Raw genomic sequence first — 25,505 nt, 5'->3', positions numbered from 1 at the left:
GGAGCGGGGCCGGGGGAGCGGGGCCGGGCCGGGGGAGCGCGGGGCACCCCTCCGGCCGCCTCACTCCGCTGTGTTGCAGGAACTCGCTCCTGGAGGCCGAGCTCGCCCAGAAGGGGCTGCGGGTGCCCGCGCCGCGCAAGACGGGCACCACCATCGCCGGCGTCGTGTTCAAGGTGAGGCGGGCGGGGGCGAGGCCGGGCCCGCAGAGGCCTCGGCCGCTGCTGCTGAGTCACCCCCGCTGCCCCCGGGAGCGGCCCTGTGGAGAGCGGCAATAATTCTCCCTTCCTCTAGGATGGCATCGTCCTCGGAGCGGATACGAGAGCAACTGAGGGGATGGTTGTTGCTGACAAGAACTGTTCAAAAATACACTTCATTTCCCCCAATATCTAGTAAGTGTTGATGTTGTTCGTTGTGCAATAAATGGTTAATTGTGTCCATTACTGTGTGATGGTGTTGGTAATGGTACTGGGGTTTTTAGCTCTGTCCTTTGCTAACACCAAATATTAAGATGTGCTTGAAAACTATTAATTTATTAGCAAGGCTTGAGGATTTGTGGTTTTCTATTTACACTTAAGCAGGCTATCTTGTTTCATGCTCTGAAAATACTGACTGGATGAGAACTTAATTTCCTCGATTTTACAAAGAGAAAATTTCTATTTGTTGCATGAAGCATAGAGGCTTTTGCCTCCCCTGCCCTCCCCACATTTTCCTAACTTGCTCCCAATGCTTTCAGTTGCTGTGGTGCTGGAACAGCTGCAGACACTGAGATGACAACTCAGCTGATCTCCTCCAACCTGGAGCTCCACTCCCTGTCCACGGGACGACTTCCAAGGGTTGTCACGGCCAACAGGATGCTCAAGCAGATGCTGTTCAGGTAACTGAGTGGGCTTCTTGTTTATTAACAGTGCTGTTAAAACCACTGAGTAATGCTTGAGGAGCATCCTCCCACAGCTCCCTTACCTTTCACAATGAGACTTTGTAATTGCTCTTTGCTTCGTGGGCTTTTGAACTGAGATGGAAGAGAAATCAAAGTTTTAGAGAATTGGTACTGTAGTGGTGCCATGGTGCAGTGATCACACGGCAAAAATAGATAGGTATTAATTTAATAGGCTGTTGATCACACCCATGAAGAACTCTTGTGTACCTTTGGTGAGATGGCTGGGCCAGTAATAATATAATGTGCAGGCTTGTAAAACTGCGAGTTCTATGTGACTTGCAATAGAATCACTGCCTCAGAATGTCTGCTGGACACTGAAATAAACTGTATTTTCCTAAATTTCTTAATTTATTGCTCCCAGCCGGTGAAAGTAGCCTGTGTAGTACAGAGCTACACTGGGTGGTTGTGGGACAGTTCTCCAGTGCCTGTGTTGTGTTGAACAGAACCACAGCTGCACTGTGGGGTTTCAAGCTCACAGACAAACCTTGTCCCCAGGTACCAAGGCTACATCGGGGCTGCCCTGGTTTTGGGGGGTGTGGACGTGACGGGCCCTCACCTGTACAGCATCCACCCCCATGGATCCACTGACAAGCTGCCCTACGTCACCATGGGTGAGTGACAGCACGGGGGGACACTTCAAACTGTTATTTAAAGTGCTTTTATTTGAATTCCGTTGTTTGCTGAGAGCTGCACGGGCCTCAGACTTCAAAGATAAAATTGCACCTGCGTTTATAAGGCGGGTGCACTGTTCTCTTTCTTTACAAACATGGGCTGGAGTACTATTTAACTCTCAGCTGCTGAAAAGTTGGTATTAGGAGCTTTGCTGTGTGTGTTCCCCACATGAGAATTGTGGGATTCCCAAAAACTTGACGGATGAAAAAAATTCCTCGGAAGCGTGGTTTGCATGTAGTCCTGACTTGTGGTTCATATAAATTTCACTTGGGGAACTTGTGTTTCATTTGGAAGACTCGGGCAGTTTTAAAGGGAAGCTTGCTTTTGGTAGAACCATGGAAGTGTGACGGAGAGTCCCAATAAACGCATCAGAAAACTGATCTGAAATTGTAGTGTGTCAGATCAGTGAATCGGATTCAGCCCGTGCCCGGGGCAGCTTTATGCTGGTTCTGCCATGGGAAGACATAAATTCATAGATTTTCGTTATTTTTTTCTGCTCCTGGTTGGCACCTCTGGATCAAACACCTCTGTAGGGTGCTCCTGGAGGGGTGAGGGGGGTGTTTCCCCACGGGCTGTTGGCGCTGCTGCAGCGGTGCCCGTGTGATTAGCCCTGATTACCTGGTGCAATTAGCGCTGCAGTGGCGGCGCGGGGCCGCGGGATGGCGCCGCTGCCCCGGGAACGGCCCGCGCGGTCACGTGCCTGCATTGTGCGGGATCGCTCCCGTGGATCCCGCATCCCACAGACCTGCCCCGCTCCCGGTACCACGGATCACAGCTCCCCGAGCTGGACCCGGGAGCTGCCGCGCGTTCCCTGGAGCCGGCCACACGCCTTCCCCCGGGCACACGGTGACCTTCCTGCTTTAGTACCGCAGTGGCGTCTCTGAACGTCCTGGCCGCTCCTCTTTCCCTCCACAAAAATAACGTAGTAGCAGGCTAACTTCAAACGAGTAGGAAGCAGAATATCAATGGATTAATTTCCTTGTAGCTTAAACTTTGATTTGCTGTTGGCAGCTCCAGGCCTGGCTGGTGCTTACACACTCCTTTTGGTCACACTGTCAGACAAAGCCCTTCTCAGCATCAGTGTCCTTTACCCTCCCACTCCTGTGCACTGATACTTCCTCCAGTGACTAGGAGATAATTTATATGCATAAGCTAATAAAAAATTAGCTTATGCATATAGACAAAAGATAGAATTGAGACAGCAGAAAAACTACCAAAAGCCAAATCGTAGGCAGCAGTTGGAATTGTATTTCAGTCTTATTTAGCCTGATCTATTGTTTGTTGTTTTTTTCCCCCAAGTGTTCTAAAGGCAGTTTGTTTAGATCAGGGTAAGCATTTTTGGCCAGTTAGCTTCTGGAAATTCAGTATTAAATAGGAAAGGAGGTTGAGAGGTTGGATTTTATTTTGGTGTGCTGGAGTTTGTCTGTGGATGGACAGAGTGGTGTCCTGCCTTGCAAGGGAAATTTAAAAGGTACTCAGTGCTTACTCAGGAGTGAGAACATCAAATTAAACTGTTTATGCTGACAAAGGACAAAATTGGATTTCAGCAAACGATGCAAGATTGTCTGATGGCTTGGCTTGTCTAGGAAAGCTTCTGGCCAAGACTTATAATGAAATGCATGCATAAAATTAAAGCACTTGGAGTGTGTAGCTGAGCTTTCGGAAGCAGGCGGAGTGTTCAGGAGTCTCTGGTGGCTGGAGCTGCTCCCCTGGTGCCAGTGGTGCTTCATATTCATAAATCAGCTCTTCATGCACTGGCAGTGTCGTGCTGCAGAGCAAGCACTCCCACTGCTGGGAGCCAGCCCCCAGCCAGGATCCGGCTGAAAAATGATCCCGGTCCGTGGGGCTGCGGAGATCACGGAATTTTTACCTGGGATGAACAGCAAATTGAATAACAATGAGTGCCTGTGAATAAATGCCCTGTCAGGGAGCCCTGGCAGTGATGGATTAGGAAGTGCTAAATGTTGCTCTCTCAAGGCTCTGCACATCCTCCAGTGTGGCAGGTGGGGTAGCAAACAGGTCCTTGGGTGAGGAAATGGACTGTACTTAGCAATAAGAACTTGTCTTCAGTGAAGGTTCTGCTAAAAAGATCCAGTTCATCTGTTTTAGAAAAGCTCCTGCAGTTACAAAACACAGTGAAAATTATTGTCAGCTGGATTTTTTTGCTATGTATCAATAATCATCTTTCACTTTAAATCAGTACTGAAGTGGTACAACTGCTCGAGTGAACACCAGATAATATTTTTAAAGTGAATTTATTACAATTGCATCCAGGAAATTTGATAACTTTGTTGTGAAAATTCAGGAAATGACCAATGCTACTTAAGAAAACAATAAATTCTCTTATGGTCTCATAACTTACCTGCTTCATCATCAGACTGAAAAGCATTTGTCTCAGAGTGGAGCTTTACATCTCAGCTTCAGTAGTTCTTTAGAATTTGCTTGGCTGTCAGTATTTTTATATATTTAAATACTAGATTAAACTTCCTGAATATTTGTTTCTAAAGTGCAGCTTACTGAAAATGTATGCAAAAAAATTTCTTTGGAATCGAAATGGCATCTTTTTCTTGATGGTTGTGTTTCCAAGGGTGTTAAATGTAACCATTCCTAGCAGTTAATGGGTTTTGAAGATCCAGCTGAAAGAGTTTTCCCCTGAATGTTATATAATAGAAATAAATGATCACTTTACCAATTATTCTTTGTTTTAATTCTTACTGCTCATGCACAGCAGAAAAAGAGGAACTTGAAACATGTAAAAAAAAAAAAATCCATCAAAGGAAATTTCCTATTTCTGCATTGGCTGTGTGTTGACTTCAGTTTGAAATCTTAGCTAAGATAAACACCTGGTTTGGTGTCTCTCAAATTTGGGCTCAAGTAGAGACACTGTTTAATGCCACGTTACTGCCCAGCTTTCCTGAAGGTTCTGGTGGATTTGAGGCTGAACTGCTGCACCTTTGGAGGGCTGAGTCCGAGCTGGTAGTGACTTAAATCAGTCATTGTGTGCATGAGGTGGGAAATCCATCCCTAATTAATGGATGGTGTTTTGCTGTGTTTGGATTTTATCTTTCTCCAGACATTATGTTTGGGAATTGTGAGGCTTGTTTCTACATAAAGGCAAAGCATGCTTGTTAAAAATGAATTATTGTGCGAGTGCACGGACAAGAGAGCAGCTGTTTCCACACACACAAACAAGTTCTCCATAGACCCTTAATATCCAAGTTTTCTGTGTTTTTATAGGAACTGCAATAAGAAAACCTTATTGCAGTGTTTACTTAAGTTCCCAGATTTTATTGCCTGCTCTCCTGTTACAATGCAGCTTTCACAAGGCAGTTGAAGTACTTGGAACATTGGGGGGTTGTGTGGAATTTGCCAAGGCAAGGGCAGTCGGTGTGATGGGCCAGTGGGGTCTCAGCCCTGCTGGGCAGTGACTGGCCTTGTGCACTCCTGTGTGCCAGGGGCTGTGTAGGGCAGGGAGGTTTTCCCTGGCTCCTGTGCCACAGGTGGATGTCTGTGTGCCAGCAGGATTTCCCACTGCACTTCCCATGGCTGTGGGCAAACAGCACGTGGTGTGTCTTGGTGGAGACACTGGGAGGGGTTCATCCATCCACACTGGGCTTGCATCTGGGGCTGGGGAGAGGGAAGAATTTTCACTGTGCTGTTTAAGATAAAATCTGTTCTTTCAGAGAATGCTCAGCTGTGCTGGGAGGCTTTTGCTAAGGCAGTTTTTAACTGCGAGCTTATAAAGCTCATGTTTGGGATTTATAAGCACCAGAGAAGAAAGCAAACGAGTCTATTCAGCTTTTCCAGCTTTACTTCCTGTTCTGTTAGAACCTCCTTAGGATCTGGGTTTTCAGATGTAAATGTCTACATGTAGGTTTAATTAAGTTAAGACTTTCAACAACTCTTTGAAAATTTACATTGTAGGACTGTCTGTATTTAGTTATTTAAAGTTGATACTGGATTTGGCATTTATTGTGTCTTGGTAACGTAGTGGGATAAATAATTAAGTGTAATTCTTTATGTATAAAGGATTTCATGTGCTGTAACGTAAGGTTCCCCCGCCTTTTTAGTTTTTCTTTTTCCTTTAAGTCTGCTGAGTTCCTGCCCATTGGTTCTTTTGGGAACTTATTTTAAAAAGGAGCTGGAGGAATTAATCCAGCCTGAGCCATGTGTTATCAATAATTTTTACTTGTCAGTAGAATTTTTAAGAAATTAAGACCACTTTTTCTTAGCTCAGTAGCTAATGTATTAATTTCAGTCAAATTGTGCATTTATACCTTTTATATTTCATTCTTGCATATTTTTTAGTCTTTGCACTCTAATTTTGTCAAATAACCCTTCTCCAAGGGTAGGATTGTTTCCCAGCTTTGAGGATTTCCGTTCTGCTCATAGTAGGCCTTCATTTGGGTGTAGCAAGAATGCGGGCTTGGTTTGAGACCATAGCTCAGATATTTTTTTTTCCTCATTAGAAATGTCCCTGTGTCATTCCAGAAGAATTATTACTTTATGGTTCAGGTCCTGTATTTGTTTTGGCCCCCACCTTATTTTGACCTTGTTTGAAGGATCAGTAAAATTCCTTTTATTTGTGATTTGCTCTGTGATATCAGCTGTTTGTATCAGCAGTTCATTTCTGCTTAAAAATCTGTTTTATTCCCAGTTTCAGCATTTAAAAAATGGAGTTGTGTATTGCTCCAAGGTGTAAATGAATAGTCATTGCCTGTAATACAAGTACACACTTAGAGTGTCCTACTGCTTTTAGATGTGATGTATTTGGTACTGTAAAGGTAATGATCCTCAACCACAGCAATATTCTGTAACAGGAATATCTGTCATATTCATCGGGATTACCATGTTCATTGATTTGTGTCTGTAAATCTGCTGTTTCAACCCTTTAAATTTGATCTATAATTGGACCTCCTTAAATGGTTCAGCTAAGGTAGTCTGTATTTTCTCAACAGTGTCACTGTCAGCTTCTCCTTTTTCATTATACATTCAGCAGACTTGATAAAATCAGCAGGACACCTCATTTGAAACTGTTTAATCGCTGCCTTTTGCTTTCACTAAACCATTGAGGTGGTCAAGCGATATACACAAATCATTTTAAATAGGAAATATGGCTTTCTCTGTGACCCAGCTAAACAGATAGCAGTATGCAAAACAAGTTAAAAAGTAATAAATGCCAAAAAATCTTCTAATTGGAGTAAAAAATTGCAGGTAACTTTATTCACTCCCCAAAAGTAGTGTTCTCTGAAATATGGGTAGGGCCACAGACAGACAAGATAATCTTCCTGAAGGCTCACTCTTTCTGAACAAAGCAAGTTTACAGTTTCAGATAGTATCATCCTGCTTTTTGTATTATTTCATGGAAAGCCCATTTATAACCCTGCAATCTCAGTGCTTTGGGCAGAGGTGGCTCCTGTTCCATCGCTGCACTTGCACCTCGTCCCTTCTGGAGAACAAACATTAAACTCGTGGTTTCATCTCTGTCACTTTGTTCCTCTGTTATTGTTCAGTGTTCAGTAATGGCCCAGAGTAAATGCACAACAGACTGTTTCCAGGTTGCTGGGGGAAATAAGCTGGTGGCAGCAGCCCCTGCCCTGCTCCCATGGCTGGGTCACCCACCCCACCTGCAGGGTGACCGTGCCAGGGCTGGAACCATCTCCTCATTCCCACATCCCCTCTCAGGAGGGCAGGAGTACTGGAGTAGGGATTCCATTAACTCATCTTCATGTCTGATGTTCAAACAGGTCAGAAGGAAGAGGCTCTCAGGACAGGACCGTGCCAAGTGTGTGCACACAAGCTGCACCTCTGGGCTTAAATTAGGTGCTGGATTTAGCCCAGACACTTCAGAGTGTGTGGTGAGCTGAGCTGGGCTTCACTCTGGTCTGTGCTGCTGAAATGTGTTGTGCTTTTCTCTCAAAAAATACCGTGTGTAACTCCACAGGCTGAAGGAGTGTCCTGATGTTGTCCCCACAGGTTCTGGGTCACTGGCAGCCATGGCAGTGTTCGAGGATAAGTACAAGCCCGACATGGAGGTAAGAATCTTGGGGGTTTAAATCTCAGTGTTTCTCCCCTCAGTAATCCCTGTGATCACAAGAATTTAAGAGGTTTGAAGCTTTAAAGAAGTTAAAACTGCTCTAGTTTTGCTGCACTTAAAATGTGCTAGTGCCAGCTTACTGTAAAGTTGTAAAAATTGAGGGATAAAATAAATTTGCAAGAAGCTGTATTTCTGTATGGAAAAATGTGTGCTTTTACTGTAGATGAAAGCTTTAAAAACCTATAGCTTACTGGTTATAGTTGACTTTAGGAATTTACCAGCCCTTGCACAGTCCATATTGCTGGTTTTTTATCAGTCAGTCCTTCTCTCTCAGTCTTGAAAAGAGAATGCCACAAAAAATGCTCAAGTAGTACATGAAACAATCCTGGTTGATTTGGTATGTTCAGAACTAGTGTCTGCAATTTAACATCTATTGAAAGCTGATTATCAGAAGACTCTTAAGGTTGTGGGTTTTGTGTTTTGCTGCTGATACTGATAAAAATTGAAAAATGTTTGATTGGTTGTTAGAATCATTCAGGAGAGCTAAAATCTGAGTGTCATAAGATCAGAACAAGCTGTTCAGCTACAAATGGATGCAGTGCATTATTTTTGTATTTTCTGTAGTATTTCCTTACACTTGGTTACACCATGTTCAGTGCTCCTAAACTAAACCCTGAAAATCCAGTTGTCTCCAGACCCACTATTGATGAAAATAACCCCAAAGCAATTACAGGGCTTTCTGTAACTCTGTTTTGTAAAATCCCTCAGTAATGTCAAGCCCTCTTAAACCACATTAATCTCTTCAGACTCTCTGCGAACGCTTCTTCTCATTCCAATTGATTAATAATTCCACAGTAAAGGAAAAATGAGAATTGAACCCAAAATTGAAAATTGAACCCATTAAAAATTACTTGTAACACTAACAGTCACAATCATTTCAGTGTAAAATGCAGATAAATCTTGCAGCTCTCCAGTATCCCTGAGTGATGTGGAAAAGGAAGAAGTTTATTTGCATCAGCAGAGGTCTTCACATGTTCCTCATTTTTGTTGTGCAGCTGCTGTGGGTCAGTTCCTCCCCTTCAAGTGCACCATGTTTTGGGGTGATGGTCCCGTCAGTCCACCCAGTTCTTCTCTATAAAGCTGATAGATTAAGTTTAAAATGTAAAGGGATCTCTTGTACCCTGTCACCTGTCCTGACGAGGCACCATGTCTAATACCAGTTGATTTAAAAAAAACCCCCACCTTGTTTTGAGAAGTTTGCATTAGTTAATTGCTGAAGGGTTGGTAAGAAGCAGTTTTCCAACTCCCCCTGGCCCTGGCTCCTCTGCTGTCAGTACCTGTGCAGTGGCTGTAGGTGTGCAGGGTTCTGGACAGGCAGGAGGATCAGGGTTCTTGTGTTGCCACAGTGTTTTGGGTGGTATCTGAAGACTCTGGGCTTCTGGTCTTCAGTGTATTTATAGATGTTACCAGAAATACTGGAATACTTGTAGTAGGCACTCGAGTGCCTTGGGGAGGGAGCGTCACAGCAGATGGCTGATAGAGCCACTCCAGAGAGGAAGGCTCTCTGTTTTCCCCTCTCCCCTCATGCTGCTGGAAGAATGGCAGTCTCCTTTTCCAGCCTCCTGGGTGACTGTGCACTTGGTGTGTGCTGTTCCACTGAAAACATGGACTGCAAATCCCGGGAATCAACAGCTACAGCACAACAGTCCTCTCGCAGAGACACAAATGGCAAAGAGCTGTGCTGTGCAACTCACATTTTCATCTGATTCTCAGCTACTTTTCAAGCTCATGTTTTAAGTCATTTTCTGTGTAAGAGCAACCGAAAAAGGCACCAAAAATTGGTAAATCTCCAAATTTTCCTATTTAGAAAGGTCATCCTCATTAAACTGTCTTCACACACAACCATAAGTGGCAGCAGATAGTCACTGTTATAACAAGCATGTAGAAATGCAGCCTACCAATTTGTTGAAAGAGATATTTAGATTTTGAGACTCGCATGTACCTTAACTCTTCCTTTGGTTTTCCTGGATAATCTGATATCCATCTAATAGTGATTCAGGAAGTGTATTAACCAAACCAGCAAAGTTTCAGGTGCTAAAGCTCAGTTCTACTCTTAAACACTTCCTCATACTCTGTTATGGCTGCCAGCTTATAATATTTACCTTTTAAGTCAGATATGGGGTTTTTTACAGTAAATTAACAAAATAACAAATATTTCTATTGAAGTAAATCCAAATTAAATCTGAGGTATGCCATGTATATTTTACATAAAACTTCCTATGAAATTGCATTGAAAATAAACTTAAAATTCCTGGAGATTAATTTAATAGAATAGGTAGAAAATTATTATTTTTCTGTCAAGATCAATGCTCCTTTCTCTTGTGCTAATTGTCAGAATATCTTCCTAGGGCTACTGGAGGGTAGTGGTGTGCTTCAAGACCATCACATCACAGAAAAATGATTCAAAGGCAAACTGTCCTGCACCCTCTGGTATCAACTTGCAAATTAGCATCTGGAATGTAATTAAACAAGCTTAATGAAAGTAGCAGCTGAATACTACTGGAAAAGACAATCAGCTTTTTTGCCTCTGATATATATTCTGTACTATTGAAGCTGATCACCAAACGCATCGTGTGAGCACAGTTAAAAAAAAATTAGCATTTATTTGAAGAATAGGAACTGTTTTTCATTCTGTTATGCTTTTGGCATGCACTGGTGTCCCAGGAGAGCCATGCCACAGCAGATAGTGCACAATATTTATAAATCCATGACAGGCAATAATAGCAACTTGAAAAATTCTTTTGCTAGAATTTCAAGTTGAGAGCTGCCAAAAGCTGAGAGGATCAAATCTGCAGTGGCAGCTGCTGTGCCCTACAGTTAGAATTGTAGACTTTGAAGATGCTCAACTAAAAAAAAAAAAAAAATTAAAAAAAAAATAAAAAAAGACTGCAGGCTTAGCCAATTTTTGCAGGTTTCTGGAGCCCTGGCTCTCTGCCTTTTGAAGATGAGTTGCTGAAGCTTCTCCCAGTGCCTGAGGCATGCTAACACCAGCAGGATGTGTTTTTTTCCATAGGCTTAGTGTGTCTTCAGATTTAAGTAGCACATGCTTTGTCAGTGCCAACTGTGATGGTCCTTTCCCGGCTGCGGTGCCGGGAGATGATCCTCACCCCCCACCCTGCCCAGGGGATGGCTGGGGACGCCCCCAGTGCCACTTGTGCAGTGATTTATGGAGGCAGGGCTCGCTGGGGAGCCAGTGCTGGCCTCTAGAGGAACCATTATAGATCGCTGAGCATGGGAACACTTTCAGCCCTCAAGGCCTGTAGATGCTTCAAAAATGTAATGCCAAGCACCTAACTACTGTGGAACAATATTAATCTGTCATGTGGGCAGCTATAGATCTGCTTTAAAAAACATAAGTGGAAGAACAGCACATCTAATGGGGTGTTTTGAGCTCAGATCTTTTGTTGCAGCCAATTTTTCTTCCAATAGAGTCGCCACATGGTTTTTAAACCTCACAGTCATTTTGCAAATGCGTTTGTGCCTTCTGGTGTTAAACAATAACAAAGAAATACTGGATGTGGAAACCATCGTGGTCTGGGGAAAAAAGTGTCTACAGAATTAAATGCTGGAATTCTGGGTTTATCTATCCTCTGGTTCTTGAATTCCTCAGGAGATGGGGAGAGGGGATATATTTTATTCTGGTATTTGATTTCTGGTGTTTGAAAAGTAGAAGCTTTTTGTCTGTAGAAGAATTACTTGATCCACAGTGGAGCTGTGTTGTAGCCTTCTTGTTTAAGCAAGGAAATAGGCTGCTTGTAACTTCGTTTCTTTTCTGTATTTCATCAAAAAAGCCAGGTTTAATAAAAAGAGGCTCCAAAAGGATGAGAACCAGTAGAAGCCACAGAAAGCAGAGCTATTGCAAGGAAAAGGAAGTAAATCTTGGAGTAATGAGTTCAGGAGCATAGAATAGGTGGAAAAAAAATGAAAGGAGATAGTCTGGCAGATAGTTAATAATTATTTCTAGGATAGATCACTACAAATATGTGAGATCATATTTACAGTCATTTACTGTACCGTTTCTGAAGTGTGGCAGGAAATCAAGTGTTACTGAATGAAAACAAAAATACCCTGGAGGGTATGAACAGATGAAAAGCAGAGGAGACTGTTGTGAGTGTGTTCCACATGGAACACAGCTCTCTCCCCTGCAGCAGCCGTGCTGTCCCCAAACCTGCAGCTTGCTGTCCCACTAGAGAGGTGTTTTCCTTCCCCTGTTGGCCAGGTTTGCTTTGGTGGCTGTTCTGCAGTGGTGACTGTGCTCCCCTGTTTGGGGCCAGCACGGGTTGGGAGCAGTCTGGTGAGCAGGTTGGCGGGCAGGTTTGGGAGAAGTGATTTTTGAGGTACTTGTGAGTATCCCCTTATCCCTGAGTGAGGCAGCTGGGGCATGGAGAAGCCTTTCCTCCGGATGCTCCACATGCTCTGGGATCTTTGCTGTACCGAAGTGCAGAGTAGCCTGAACGCAGCTTTCACTGTGTACCTCTTATTTCACTAAAAAATGCATCAGGCACGTACAAAATATTATGAAAACATGTCACTTTCTTCCATTTTTAAGCAGCTGACACACAGATCCTTCAAATGTTCCTGTGCTCACATTTCCCACTGTCCCTCAATATGGTGGAATAGTTTTTGTTTATTAACCACGGGCAGGAATAGTGAGCTATTTTTGGAATGTGTCAAAAGTCTCTAATCCTCAACAATAGTTGTCTCGGCGGTGCTGTCGGGGGGCCGGGCGGGTGACAGGCTGCAGATGAGCCCGTGTTCATTAGTGATGGAGATCAGGGTGGCTGCGCCCCACGGGCTCAGGTGTGGGGCTGCGGCTGATCCCGCCAGCTGACACCCCTTAATGACTCTGCGGGACCGGCACCGCTCGCTGCGAGGGTCGGGGCTCGGCTCCTGCACACAATGGAGATCAACTCGGCTCGGGGAGTTAGGCTGGAGAGCCTGCCTGAGATACTCGAACCCCTGCTGGTGTCAGACACGGAGATTTAAGTAAACGTGGGGGGGAAATGTGACTGGGTGAACAGAAAGCAGGACTTTGTGTTTGTGTGCCTTGGGTGTTTCATTACCCGTGACAGGAGCGGAGCCTGTTAGTGGCATATCTCCACTCCGTGCTGCCAGAGCTCGTGGCGCTGCACTTTGCAGCTCTCCTGACAGAGCTGTGTTAGTGTCTCCTGCAGACACGGATCTTCATGGGTAAATACCAGGTGTTAGTGCACACAGTCAGCCAGAAAATAAAGGCTTATCGTACCTGCTTCTTATTCTTAGGTTAGATAACAATTATCCTCTGGTAACCTGGTTTCTGCCTGACACGTTGGACAGTTTGTACAGTTTTCATCTTCTTTCACAGAACTGTGCCCTGGATTGATTTCCTTTGTGGAACTGGTATTAAACAGGAAACATGGGCTGATTTGGAGTGTGCCAGCCAGGTGTGCTGTGGAGTGGCTGGGATTACAGGTGAGGTGTTGGGAGGTGTCCCCTCTGAAGGGATCAAAGCCCAGTTGGTGGGACGCTGCCCAAGTACCAGTCTGAGTTACCAGTGATACCCAGTAGTGCTGCCTTCCAGTCTGCTGGTGGCAGATTGTATTGAGGGAAACAAATGTTGCCTCCGTGTAAATTGGGCCTTGCTGCATGACAAAGAGCAACAATTTCTTCACCTTTATGAAAGTAACACTTAAACTTTGTCCATAATAATGTAGACAAGCTGGCCAGAAGCAGGGCTCTGTGTTAAGAGATCATTTCACTGCACAGGGTAGGGGGAGGACAGGTAATTATTTTTGATGCATTTCTCAGGAGCAGGTGTTCCAGTTTAAATTGTTCCAGTTTGTATATCTCCCATAAGTGCAGAACACAGGCAAAATGTACTGGAAAATATTTCACATGGCACAAAGCCCGAGCGCTGCTCCCGCAGCGAGGGCCGGCCAGGCCGAGGGCAATTGCTGTGAGGGAATGGGGATGAGGCAGAGCTGGGAGCCAGCCCGGGCTTTATGGAGCATTTTGGTGTATTAGGGAGGATAAATTACCAGAAAGCCCAAGGCTTCCTTTCCAAATAAAATGCTGACCTTCATTCCCTTCCATCCTTTTGTCAGAGGTAAAGCAATAGTCACATGAACAGAGATTTGCTTTATTTGAAACCAGATGCGTTATTGCTTGCTATGAATTTGTTTATATGCAGTAATAGCAGGTAATTGTCACTGTAGTCTCTTGCAGGGTTTGCATACCCGGGGGGTGAGGGTCGGTGTGTGACTGTAGGGCAGCTCAGGGAACAGCAAACTGGGGCTCTCCCAGTGCCAGGGGAGATTTACAGCTCTGGTACTGCTGAGAGAGTTCTCATTTTGAGAATCTGTTCCCTAAAAACCCATGAACTTCACCCATATGCAAGAAGTGATGCATTAAATGAGTTTTCCTATTCGTTCGTAGTTCAGAGTGTGGGAACAGTATTAAAAGAAATCTCGTAGTCGTGAGAGGAGCTTGTAATTTAATTCCTTGCCATTGGAAATATGGATTGTACTAATCCCCACGTAGGGAATGACATACAGCAACTAATGTTATTGAATAGTAGTTCCGAATCATATAAGTTCCTTGCCTTGGCAGGTAATTTGACATAAATTGTTAATGTAAATCCAGGTTAGTGGGGAAGACATTATTTTACTAAAAAAGATAAACTGCTGATTAATTCAGTATAGAACTCAATTACAAATTGAAAGTGTCTCTGCGGGATGCCAGTACCCTAAAGACAGCAGATGTTGAATTGATACTCCAGCATATTTCACCCTGGTATGAAATATTAACGTGGTTTATTATACTGGTGTATGATATCAGAGAGGGGGTGGGGATGAGCCTGGGCTCACAGGCAGCTTCCTTGGAACAGGGAAAAAAACTGTTGTCTCTGAGAATAATAATTAGGGACTAGAGAGCAGTTTGTTTGGAAAGTTCTTACTAGAAAATGGTTAGAAAAATAAACATTTACTGAGGCTTTAGTCACAATGAAGCTGACGTAAAATGCATAGGTCTAATATGAAAAATCAAGAAATAAGAGACAAGGAATGTCATTCCTTGCTACTGAGGCAGCCCTCTGAATGCACACTTTTTTGGGGGAAATACTTATAATTCTGAGTGGTTTGAAGGTCACAGCCCGTTTCCAGCACAGTCCAGCCAAATCCATTCTGACTGCTGGAGCCTTCCAACCTCCCCTACAAGGAACACAAAGTACTTCTCAGATTTGTTCTCTCTGGCCTTGGAGCAGACCTGAGCATCCCTCACAGTTATGGGCTGATCTCCACCCCACAGCCCCCATACAGCCTCTCACACCCCGTGCTCTGCTGATTGCTCTCCCAAAGTCTAATTATGCTTCTGGAGGTGATTTTGTCCTTCAGGAGGTATTGCTTTCCTACCTCCAAATTCCCAACACTCCTTTATGGATTTATTTTTTTTATTATCATTGTCCTTCCTGAAGCTTGTGATTTTTTCCCTTCCCTTCTCTTCCCACAGGAGTCTTGGGGATTCTCACTTTAAGTAGGATCAACTTTTTATATTATATAATTTGAGCATATTTCATTGCTGTACAGGACTGTTGTGATAAGTATTTGCATTTGTTTATTTTTACAAAAATAGTTGCCTGCTTATATTCATGTTATACAAATATTGATAGTGCACTGCATTTCAAATTCTTCTAAGAATTGCTGTTGGAGAACTGCACTGTGTGTATTGCATCTCTGACAGCATCCTGGTGACCTGCAGAAGGGATTAATTTTGTTTTGGTAAGAATTAGGAAAAAAAATAATTTCTAGAGTTTTTAAGTCTGAAAAAGGCATTTCCTGTTTAACTTGCTTGTGGAGCTACAAAATGTTGCAGAAATAATGTTCCCAAAGCCATTCCAGCTGCTCCCTTTGCTGCTGGAGCATAATGATAAACTTGTTTACAGTATTAATGTAATGTAGAAATACCCTCATCTCCTGTAGGAAAGTCTCTTTTTTCCTCCAGTAGCACTTGAAGTCTGGAAACTGCTTAAGTGAGAAGAGAAACTTGGTTCAAGTCATATACAAGAATAATGTGTAAAAGTTGCTCCTGGGTGCTGTGTGGGACTGGCGGCAGAGCAGCTGTGAGAGGTAATCCATCAGCCCTGAGTGTCTGCAAACTGCAACTCTCCAGATAACAGGTTTAAAGTAAAGATTTAATACAGGCTCTATCTACTGTGATGTTGCAGTGACAGTTTAAAACTCATTCTCTAAATCTCAGCAGACTTTATAGCCAGCAGTGGGCCCATATAAAGCTTAATGGCATTACAACACATAAATCATCTTTTAAAGACGCTACCAGTAGCGCCAATATTAAATGCAGACAATTGTCTGTGTTATAAATAATTTATCAAACACCGTTTCAGATTAGCCTTCCATGCTGAGTTATTTATTTTAGCCTTTACTGCCCTATTCCTCAGGCACCCTTTGGCAGCCCCGTTCCTGGCCAGTGTAATGAACTGGGGTCTGTTCCCCCAGCACAGCTGTGGTGACCATTACCATGGAGCTGGACCTCGCTGCCTTCCCAAGCGCTGCCCATTTGTCAGGCGAGGTAAATGGAGCTGCACATTGGAGTCCAGGGACACATTGGGGGGTGTGATGGGGACAGACAGATCGCTCCATAAAGTGCTGCTTGTCACTGCTCGCTGCCCCTGCAGTTCATCACTCGCTGTAATCTCATTTAAGGAGCACTCTGGGCCCCACAGGAGGATATTCCCAGTTAGCTTGGTCTTTGCAACCATAAAGCAGGAAGTGCTCCTTTTATATACTCTGAACTTTTAGGGTTTTTTAAGATTAATTATTACAGTGGCTCATTGAGGCCCCTGTACTTCAGGCAGTGTCAGCAGTTTCCCCCTATTTTGTGACTGGAAACAGCAGTCCTTGCTGAACTCCAGGCAGGATTTTTCTTGTGGCTGTCCTGGCCAGCTTTCTAAATTGTAAAAAGAGGAGCAGGAAACAGCACCGAGGCAGGGTTTTTTAAAATGACAATTCCTGCAGGTTCACAGCCTGGGCTGCACTGTGGCAGTGAAGGAGCTGAGGTTACAGCCTGGGCTCTCTGTGCAGTGGCTGCCTCAGTGCACTTACAGCTCTGCTCTGCTGATTGAACTTTAATGAGTATTTTTAGAATTATTTTGATAACAGTAGGTTGATAGAGTACATTTTTAAAAGCAAATAAATTTTAAATTAGAAGAGTCTGTGAGATTTACCATGTTGTCTTAAAAAGATGAAATTAAAAGGAAGAATAGAACAGACCTCCCCCAGTTTGCTGTAGTATTCCTAAACTGCTTTTCTTACACTAACACTCATGTAGCTTAAAATTATTTTTAAAACAGATCTATGCATACTTCTTTGGTTCATTTTATTTACTTGCACTATGGTACTAAAATACCCTTAGTCTGCAACAAATCAGTCTTTTATCAGTTGAGTGAGGAATTACTTGCTTATCATGGTTTTATTGCCAAAAACACTGAAGAAAAGGTACAGGAATTATTTTTACAGCATGGCTGTATTGTTCCAGTCAGCGTAGTGGGAAGCATAATTATTTTTTTTTATTTTATAAAGAGTAATAGTGGTAGAACTGGGAGTGAAGTAGGAACTGCAGCTATTTCTGTCGTTCACTGCAGGCCGTGTCCTGCTCCAGTCCTGTGCCTGCTGCACAACCTGGGACTAAACAGGTCCAGACCTCCGGGTGCAGGGACGTGCTCCTGATTTATTATTGCTGTCCTGGAGCAGGCAGTGTTTGCAGGCAGCTCCTTACACACCCTGGAGAGAAGGGAAGGGTCTCACGGGCACTGCTTTGGGCTGGAGAGGCTGCTGGCAGCCCAGTGTGTGTGTGTATGTACATGTCTGTATCTCCGTGGGCACAGCCTGCTCTCCTGGCACGGGGACACTCTGCAGCTCCCCGGGCACGGGCTCAGTGCAGCTGAGGAGCAGGACATGCCCTGGCTGGGAGCTGCAGAGGGAGCCAGTGCCACTGGAATGACTCGGGAAGGCTGTCGGTGCCATCAGCACTCTGTTCCTGATGCCTCCACAGCAATACCAGTCGTGTTTCTGTGGTGGTGGTGAGAATGTGATGATCAGAGATCTGCTGTGATATTCTGATGGACAGTTAGATGAACCTGAAATGTTCCATGTAAGAAACACTCTTGTGAATGCTGTTTGTGTAGCGTGGGCTCTGTTGCACTCTGGTTCAGGTCTAAATAGTAACTCTGTGTCAGTCACATCCATTACTGTAGCAAAGCTTCACTTTTTCACTTAAATAGTAAAAACTAATTGCAGTATTTTGACAGCAGTACCTTGTTTGACCAGTGTTTTCAGCAGGTTTCTTTAAATTCTCTGCATTTGTGCTCAGGACTGGAATTACAGCTCTTCTCCAGCTCAGCTCCGTGCAGAGCAGAGCTGCTCCATCTCACAGCTCCCGTTAGGATGAGCAGATGAATTTTGCAAACCAAGTCATGCTACAAAATCATAGGAATAATTTTGGTGCTATAAAGGCTGATTAAATAGCCCTGACCTGGGGAAGCCTTGTACCTGAACTCCAGTGACTCTAATGTGTGTGCAGCTGTCACACAAGACAGGCAGCTGGAACGTACACGTGCACAAAAGCCTGGAAGTTAAAAATGGTAAAATTTATTTTCTCCATTCATTAAGACAAAAAAAAAAATCTGAGTTTTGCTTCCTAGACTGTCTTTAGCAAGTCTGATCCATCCTGAGGTGGTGGATCGTGGGCAGGGTAAAGGGCTGTCCCTGGATAGTCCCCTGTTCACGCCCTGTGGCACTTTGGTGATGGTCCTGGGAGGTGCCAGCCCTGGGCAGTGACAGCCCCTGACCTGTTGCAGGAGGAGGAGGCCAAGCAGCTGGTGAGAGACGCCATCGCCGCCGGGATCTACAACGACCTGGGCTCCGGCAGCAACATCGACATCTGTGTCATCAGCAAGAACAAGCTGGACTTCATCCGGCCCTACGACGTGGCCAACAAGAAGGGGGACAGGTGAGTGACCCCAAAGCTGGGTGTGATCCCTGCTCTGCCCAGCAAGATCTCTGACCTGTGGTTGGATTGCAGCTGAACAGAACCAGTGAGTGGCTGTATCTGCAGCTGAACACAGGCTGTCAGAGGCACGTGCAGCTGTGTGCAGAGAACAGGGGAGGTTCTTCCCTGCCACACTTTTATCAGGCTCTGGAGTTTTGGGCATTTTGAGGAAGTAATGGAGTTTTGTCTTTGCTGCCCAGACCACTGACTTCTGTAAAGACCTTTCCAGTTATGTTGCAATTTTATTTTTTTTTGTAATCACAGTTTTCTAAAATTGCTGGTAAGTTTTCCCATGTATTATATTACCTTCCAGACTAATTTTCCCCCATTTCTTTCCCAGGTTTGGCAGGTACAAGTGTGCAAAAGGAACGACTGCTGTTCTCACAGAGAACGTGGCTCACCTGGAGCTGGAGGTGCTGGATGAGACCGTGCAGACCATGGACACATCCTGAGCGCCGCGGTCCCGTGGCTCTGTCTGACCCAATAAAGAGGCTCTGCCCCCTCCCTGGCTGTGCCTGGTGCTCCTTCCTGCTCTGTACCAGGTGAGGCTCGAGCAGCAGAGCTGCAGCAGCTCTGTCTTGCAGGGCTGGGGCTCTGAGAGCTCCGTGGGCAAGGGCAGGGCAGAAAACCAGCTGCCTTGGTACCTCACTGCAGGAACACAACAGCAGGAGTAAAGCTGCTCTGTGTAAGCCTGATTGGACAAGTTTTAATTTAATAGAATGTTCTTTTCCTGATGGAAGCAGGAAAAGGTATGAAAACAATGAGCAGTGTTGGTTCTGAACTGCTGCCCTGGACCTCCAACAGGCACTGTTCTCCTGCTACCCCACTGCAGGGAAGTAACTCCGGGCATCAGGGGATGTTTGTGTTATTTTTGCCCCGTTTTCTGTAGGTAGAGACAGGATACAGAGCACTTATCCTGTCTTGTCACTTAACTCCATTTAGACCTGTTTTGTCCTAAAATGCTGGGCTTGAACCACCTGAGTTAATGAGATTTCAGACTGTTTCATACAGCACTACATAATCTGAAAAAACCCAGCCAGAAGAACCCCCTACAGAATTATTTTTCAAGTAAAAAGGGGAGGTGTAGCATTGACAGGCAGCTTCAAAAGGTGAACTGGTGCCAGTCCCCAGCCTTGGCATCCTGCAACAAAGATCCTGGAAAACCAGCTCTGATATGCCACAATTCTCATGGTTTTCCCTTGGGACAAGTGACAGTCTCTCTCCATTTGTCTGTTTGCTGGAAAAGCAGCTACACACCACAGCTGGTAGGAGCAGTTTCACACATATTTAGGCCTGTTTTCGAGGGGGGGTGTTGTATTTCCTTTAATACTGCACTTTTTAGTTTTTTAAACAAAGGTGTTTATTTTGGAAATAATTTTTTTTATTTATCTAAAAATGCACAATTGCAAAAAATTACCTTTTGAAATACATTTCCTTATAAGCACTAAGAAATTTTATGTAGCAAGAAAGTGACCAGACTTCTCCAGCTCCTCATCTGCGAGCTGAGCTTCCCTGGAAGCCACTGATCCTTTTCCAGCCCCTCTGGCCATGGAGCTGCAGCCCCGGCTCAAGGAAAGCTGCAGTGCAAGGGGACAGGTTCAGGTCACACCTGACAAGTGCTCGAGAGGTTGGGTATGAATTAACCAAGCTGGTTGGCATGGGAATGGTGGGAGCAATTTGGTGCCTCCACAACGTTCTCCTGCTGCTTTGAATTTCCTGACTCTCTCCTGAGAGCAGTACCCTCAGCTTTCTGCTGAGAAGCCTCAGTAAAATGGCACCTTGCAGTAATGATGCCAACCTTATTCACAGCAATTAATGGCTTTTCTTGGTACCCTATAAAAACATTCCCAAATTTGCTACGGAGTAGTTGAAGACGGCACTGCGGTTTTCCTTTAAGTAGAGCAAATTAGGTTAAAAAAATCCACTAAAAGCATATATATGTATGTAACCCTCTAACCCTAATCTTAGTTCAAAAACAATTAAGGATTGTAAGCTTTCCTTAAAAAAAAAACCAACCAAAAAAAGGCACAGGCTGCATTTGAACTGTCACACACAAAGGTACAGTTGGCAGGAGCCCCCGGCACACGTGGCCAGCGCTGGAGCAGCACAGGCTGAGGGGTTTCCTCAGGAACACCGAGCACAGCCCCGCTCCTCCCACAGGCACATGGAATGGAAACACTGGAACGTGAATCCACGGCTGTTCCTGGAGCAGTGAATATTCCATCGGCAGCAATGACACAAATCATTGATTCAATGAATGAATTTAGCTGTTGACAATTTTCATGCAGTTAGAGACGATGACTCCTTCAGATCAGGTTGAGATTTATAGACATTCACATTCTGTAATGAACTTTCACAGTTTGAGGGACGGGGCTGATCCTATGCAGAATTCCATACACAAAGCATTTCATTTATTTTAAAAAAAATTTTCCAAGTGTTTAAAACACTGCTGAAGTTCCACTGATAGTATCCGACGTACTATTGAATGTGTAAAAGTCTCTGCACCAAAATCGAACTGGCTTCGATCAACACTGGTTTTAAACAAGAACCTGGAGGCTGAGAAGAGCCGTTCCAAAAGGGAAAATGAGGGGAAGGAGCAATTCTCTGCAGGAGCAAGGCTGGTTTGGGTTTGCTTGGCATGTTTGGCTTCTTTTCCCCAGGTTCATGTTTAACTCATCTCTGACAGAAATGCATCAGCAAAATACACAAAGTTTACAATTAAAAAAAAAAAAGAAAACCCAAAGTGTTTCCCACCCCCCAACCCTTCCCAGTTTCTAAGTCTGAAGAGGAGGGAATCGATAAAAACACATAAATGGCTGCTTTAAAATACACCAAGTAAAAACTGAATTTGCTATTAACCATTTGCAGAAGAGGCAAAGTAGCAGTTATACAAATTACACAAAAATCTATGGTAATTCTTACATTAGTATAAAGTGATTTCACTGAAGGAATTATTTCAATATTTCACATTACAGTTAAGATAGAAGGTCTGGCCAAGGCCGAGCCCTCGGTAATATCGGCTATCCTAGATTACACACGACAGTTTTAAGAAAGGACCCTTAAATGATCTACATCCGTAACGTTATTGGCCTTAAAAATAAAAAATAAAAGAATCACTTGCAATACCTCACAGAATCTTCACGTTAAAGCACGACCACCTGTAAGAGTCCTTGTCAAATAACCTGCAAATGATGGAGCCTCAGCTGCGAGTGCTCACCCCCCGCCCTGTGAGCTGCACCAGGCGCCGGCAGCGCAGAAAAGGATTCAAGTAAGACTGAGCTGTGCTGGGGCGGCTGCTCATGTGCTCGAGGTCCACACGTGCATCTGTTTGGCTATTTGGTGCACGTAACCGATGTCGGGCCGCTGGTCTGGGTCGGGGTATATGCACATGCTGACCAGTTCCCGCAGCTGAAAGACAGGACAACAGGCAAAGGGGAATGAATCCACTGCTCTCTGACTGGAAGAGGCTGCAGATCCTCTGCCTGAGCCCTGCAGGCCAGGCCAGAGCTGGGAACCTCTTCACGAAGATGTTGAGCAGGGTGTAGGCACGTCTGTCTGTGTGTGTCCCACCTCCAGACGGGCCAGGAAGAACCTTTCCCACAAATCTTCACTGAAGATTTAAATCTTCCCACACCCCAGCACATCTTACATCCCAGAGGAGCAGAGGGAGCCCGGCCCAGGAGGACCCAGCGTGTGCACCCAGGGCTGGGGGAGCAGGGTGGGGCAGAGGGAGGGAGGGAGGCACCAGTGGCACAGGCAGGATGTGGATGAAGGAGGGAAAAACAAGATCAGTACCACAGTGTGCCTGAGGCAGCAGGCAGGGAGGGACCTTCCAGTGAGGGGGGACTCAGGGAAGGGGGAGCCTGAGCCGAGCTCCCCGTACAACAACTGCGCTGCCCTTCCCACACCAACCCTGGCACCAAACCCTCCAAGCCTTCGAGTGTAACCAGTCTGACCAGCACTTGAGCATCTTAAGCTGTTGGACATGGCTGTGAGACCCTGGTGTTTCCTAAAACCTTCGTGAAGAAGAGAGAGTGGTCACTGATTATGTTTAATAAATAAAATGCAGAAGGCTGGAGTCTCCCCACCTCCCAACCCTCTTTATTGTGCACATGAAAGATTGTAGCTTTTAATTATACAGACACTGAAAGCTGCTCGTACCCCCGAGGCACCAGGAGAAACAGCCTTGAGCCTCTGATCTTCTCACATCCTCCCAGTAGCCATAGTGCCAATTATTTTAGCAGTAATTAAAAGCATGACCATACAGCTATCAAGCACACAGCTTCAGCTGCATTAACTGAATGTACTTGAGGTTTCCAGCTCTGGATGGAGCAAGGCCCCATCTTTGCTCCCACCCCAAACCCGCTGCCTGGCCTTGCCCTATTCCCTGGTGACTTTTTTTGACCTGCTGGGCTGCTGCCTTTGTAACCCTGAGACCCTGAAGATTTAACACACCCCTCATCAGCCAAGATCACCAAAAACTCCCACCAACAAATTAAAATGCTTAGAGCTCAGCCCAAGGCTGTGCCATGAGGACCATTGGTCCAGCCAGGAGCTGTGCAGCACTGGCACAGTTCTGTCCTCACAGGCATCTCAGCAGCACCCACAGCACTGGCTGAGCCTGATGGGCACTGCCAACCCCCATCTCCAGTTACAGCAGAGCTGCTCCCAATATAGAAAACCAGTCCTGGCCACAGTCCCAGCTCCTCCTCCTGCTACCAGCAGCACACAGTTGCTCACAGGAGGATCTGGACTGTGAGCCACAAAAGGCCACAGAGAAGAGGAATCACCCCCAGAGCTGGGGTTCTGCCCCAAATGCTCCGCCTCCTTCTCTGAACCAACCTACAAATCTCTATCCCACTGCTGGGGATGGTGCAGCCCTGTTCTAACTCTCACAGGACTAGAGCTGTTTGCTGTTTCCCTGAGCAGGGCAGAGGAGCTGCAGCCACAGGCAGGGCCTCTCCAGCATCCCGTGGATAGTGCAGGAACCATCTGGAGCCGAGTTCTCTGGGACCCGGCGCTCGGAGCTGCAAACCAACCTCCTCACCCCGCACCAGCACTGCACTACACACACTCCTTAGCACTGCCAGAGGGGAGCAAACAGACAGTAATTGTACAGACAGGAAACACATCTGTCAGCTTACACTAATTCCTGCTGCCAGCAGGCATATCCTGAGTGCAGGAGCTGCAGAGGGACCGTGGGGCCGGGGCTGCCCCGGCAGCTCGGGGGGGAAAGGCACAAATGCACTTTTACAGACTGGTTCTCAAAGCATCGTTTCGCATGAGATCCTTGGCAAGTCAAAACGAAGCAAAACACAACGTGCAGCGTGGGGCCCCTCCCAGGGTGGAGACCAGACCAGCTGCTCCCTGCACACGGTATTTCCCAGGCATCCTGCCTCGCTCCTCAGGACTCGAGGTGGAGTAAAACAAAAGCCCCACAGGATACAGTGAACATTTAAAATTCCATTACCCGTTTCCTTTCAAATAGGAGGCAACTGTAAGGAAGGAGGAGGTAAGGAAAACCAGCTGCTTTGTCGAGGCAAGAGAGAAAAAAAGCAAAGCCCTTCTCCAAAGGCCCTGAGGAAAGCCAAGGTGTGTCTGCAGCTGCAGGGAAGTGTCACCAAGCACAGGGACATGGGTTTGTGCTTCAGTGGCTGCTCCCATCCCTCTCCTTCAGATGCACAACCTTAAAAAGCCCCAGTGCAGCTGCTGTAGAGATGCTTATTGCATTAAACTAAATGGCTTTTCTCCTCTTTTTCTTAAAAAGAATCCTTCCCCCCTTCATTACACACTGAAGACTTCATGAACAAACATTTCAGTGCTGTTTTATGGAATGTTGTTTTAAGGGAAAGGAAGCAAGGAGAGGGCTTTCCCACGGCACACTGCTGGCTTCTGCCAGCGTCCCAGACTTTCAGTTCCAAAATATTCCCCAAATTAAGAAACCTTTTTTTATCTCAGTTTAGCTTGCCAATATTCAGACATCACAACAGCTGTTTCCTCAGCCAGGTACCCAGGACCCCCAGGCCATGCCCCATTCTGCCGTGGATGTGGGGGGTTCTCCTCCCAGGTTCCCTTTCCCTCTGCCAGGAGGAACTTCCCTGCACCCCCATCCCCTTCCCCTGCAAACACACTCCCAATTTACCTTTTCAGAATAATGTTCCGCTGGAAGAGGTGGGTAGTCACATTGCTCTATCTTTTGGCAAAGAGAAAACAGGTTCATTTTATCTCCATAGAAGGGACTCTGCAGAGCTGCCATCTGGAGAGGAAAAACCAGAAGACATCTCAGAAACACAAAGTATTTGAGAGCCCTCAGTGCTGCCGGTTTGCAGGAGCCAGTTCTGTTCTGTGCCAGTGAGCAAGGGAGGGGAGGCTGCTGCTCCCAGCCTGCCCCCACAGCTCTGCAGCCCTGGCAGGGCTGGTGCCAGGCACTGCTCCACTTCCCAAGGGAAAAAAAAACAAGAAATAGGATGCTTGGACCACAGAGAGCATCAGTAAGAACCCAACTAGCTCTAAGACAACTATGAAACCCTCTCAAACAATCATCTCTCTAAATCTGTGGACATTTGGCTACTTAGAAAGCAAAGATTCTTAAAGGGAAGAGCAATGTACTTCAGCCTTTTAAAAAAGACCAAAACAACCTCAAAACACACGAATCTCCTGCCAGAAATCTGCTATTTAGAAAAGAGTATCCCAGGCAGACTTGGGAACCAAACTACTGAAAACGTTCCTGATCAATCTGCTCTTTTTCCTCTTTCACTC

General features: G+C 45.4%; 2 protein-coding genes across 3 annotated transcripts in view; one reads left to right on the top strand and one right to left on the bottom strand.

Annotated features, from left to right (window-relative positions):
• The first annotated feature begins 10 nt into the window (after positions 1–10).
• Positions 11–19,254, top strand: PSMB7 (proteasome subunit beta 7). The gene is made up of 7 exons (XM_027688093.1): positions 11–173; positions 292–389; positions 734–874; positions 1,433–1,548; positions 7,586–7,644; positions 18,556–18,707; positions 19,087–19,254. Exons 2-7 carry the CDS (start codon positions 334–336, stop codon positions 19,196–19,198), a joined length of 636 nt encoding a protein of 211 aa, XP_027543894.1. The 5' UTR covers positions 11–173; positions 292–333; the 3' UTR covers positions 19,199–19,254.
• An 851-nt stretch (positions 19,255–20,105) lies between these two features.
• Positions 20,106–25,505, bottom strand: part of NEK6 (NIMA related kinase 6) — a 48,155-nt gene continuing 42,755 nt past the window's right edge. Inside the window, exons 8-9 of one of the 2 annotated variants that reach the window (XM_027688092.1) lie at positions 24,889–25,002; positions 20,106–22,154 (exon numbers count right to left, since the gene is read on the bottom strand). In XM_027688092.1, the coding sequence (XP_027543893.1) occupies positions 22,044–22,154; positions 24,889–25,002 (225 nt within the window). In that variant the 3' untranslated portion in view covers positions 20,106–22,043. The remainder of the gene's footprint in view (positions 22,155–24,888; positions 25,003–25,505) is intronic. The other variant, XM_027688090.1, reaches the window with a different exon arrangement.

Source organism: Neopelma chrysocephalum, unplaced genomic scaffold (genome assembly GCF_003984885.1).
Source record: "Neopelma chrysocephalum unplaced genomic scaffold, ASM398488v2 Primary Assembly neopelma1_74, whole genome shotgun sequence".
NCBI classification, from domain to species: Eukaryota; Metazoa; Chordata; class Aves; order Passeriformes; family Pipridae; genus Neopelma; species Neopelma chrysocephalum.
The sequence above is the reverse complement of the archived record's forward strand: the minus strand, read 5'-3'. Positions and strand labels throughout refer to the sequence as shown.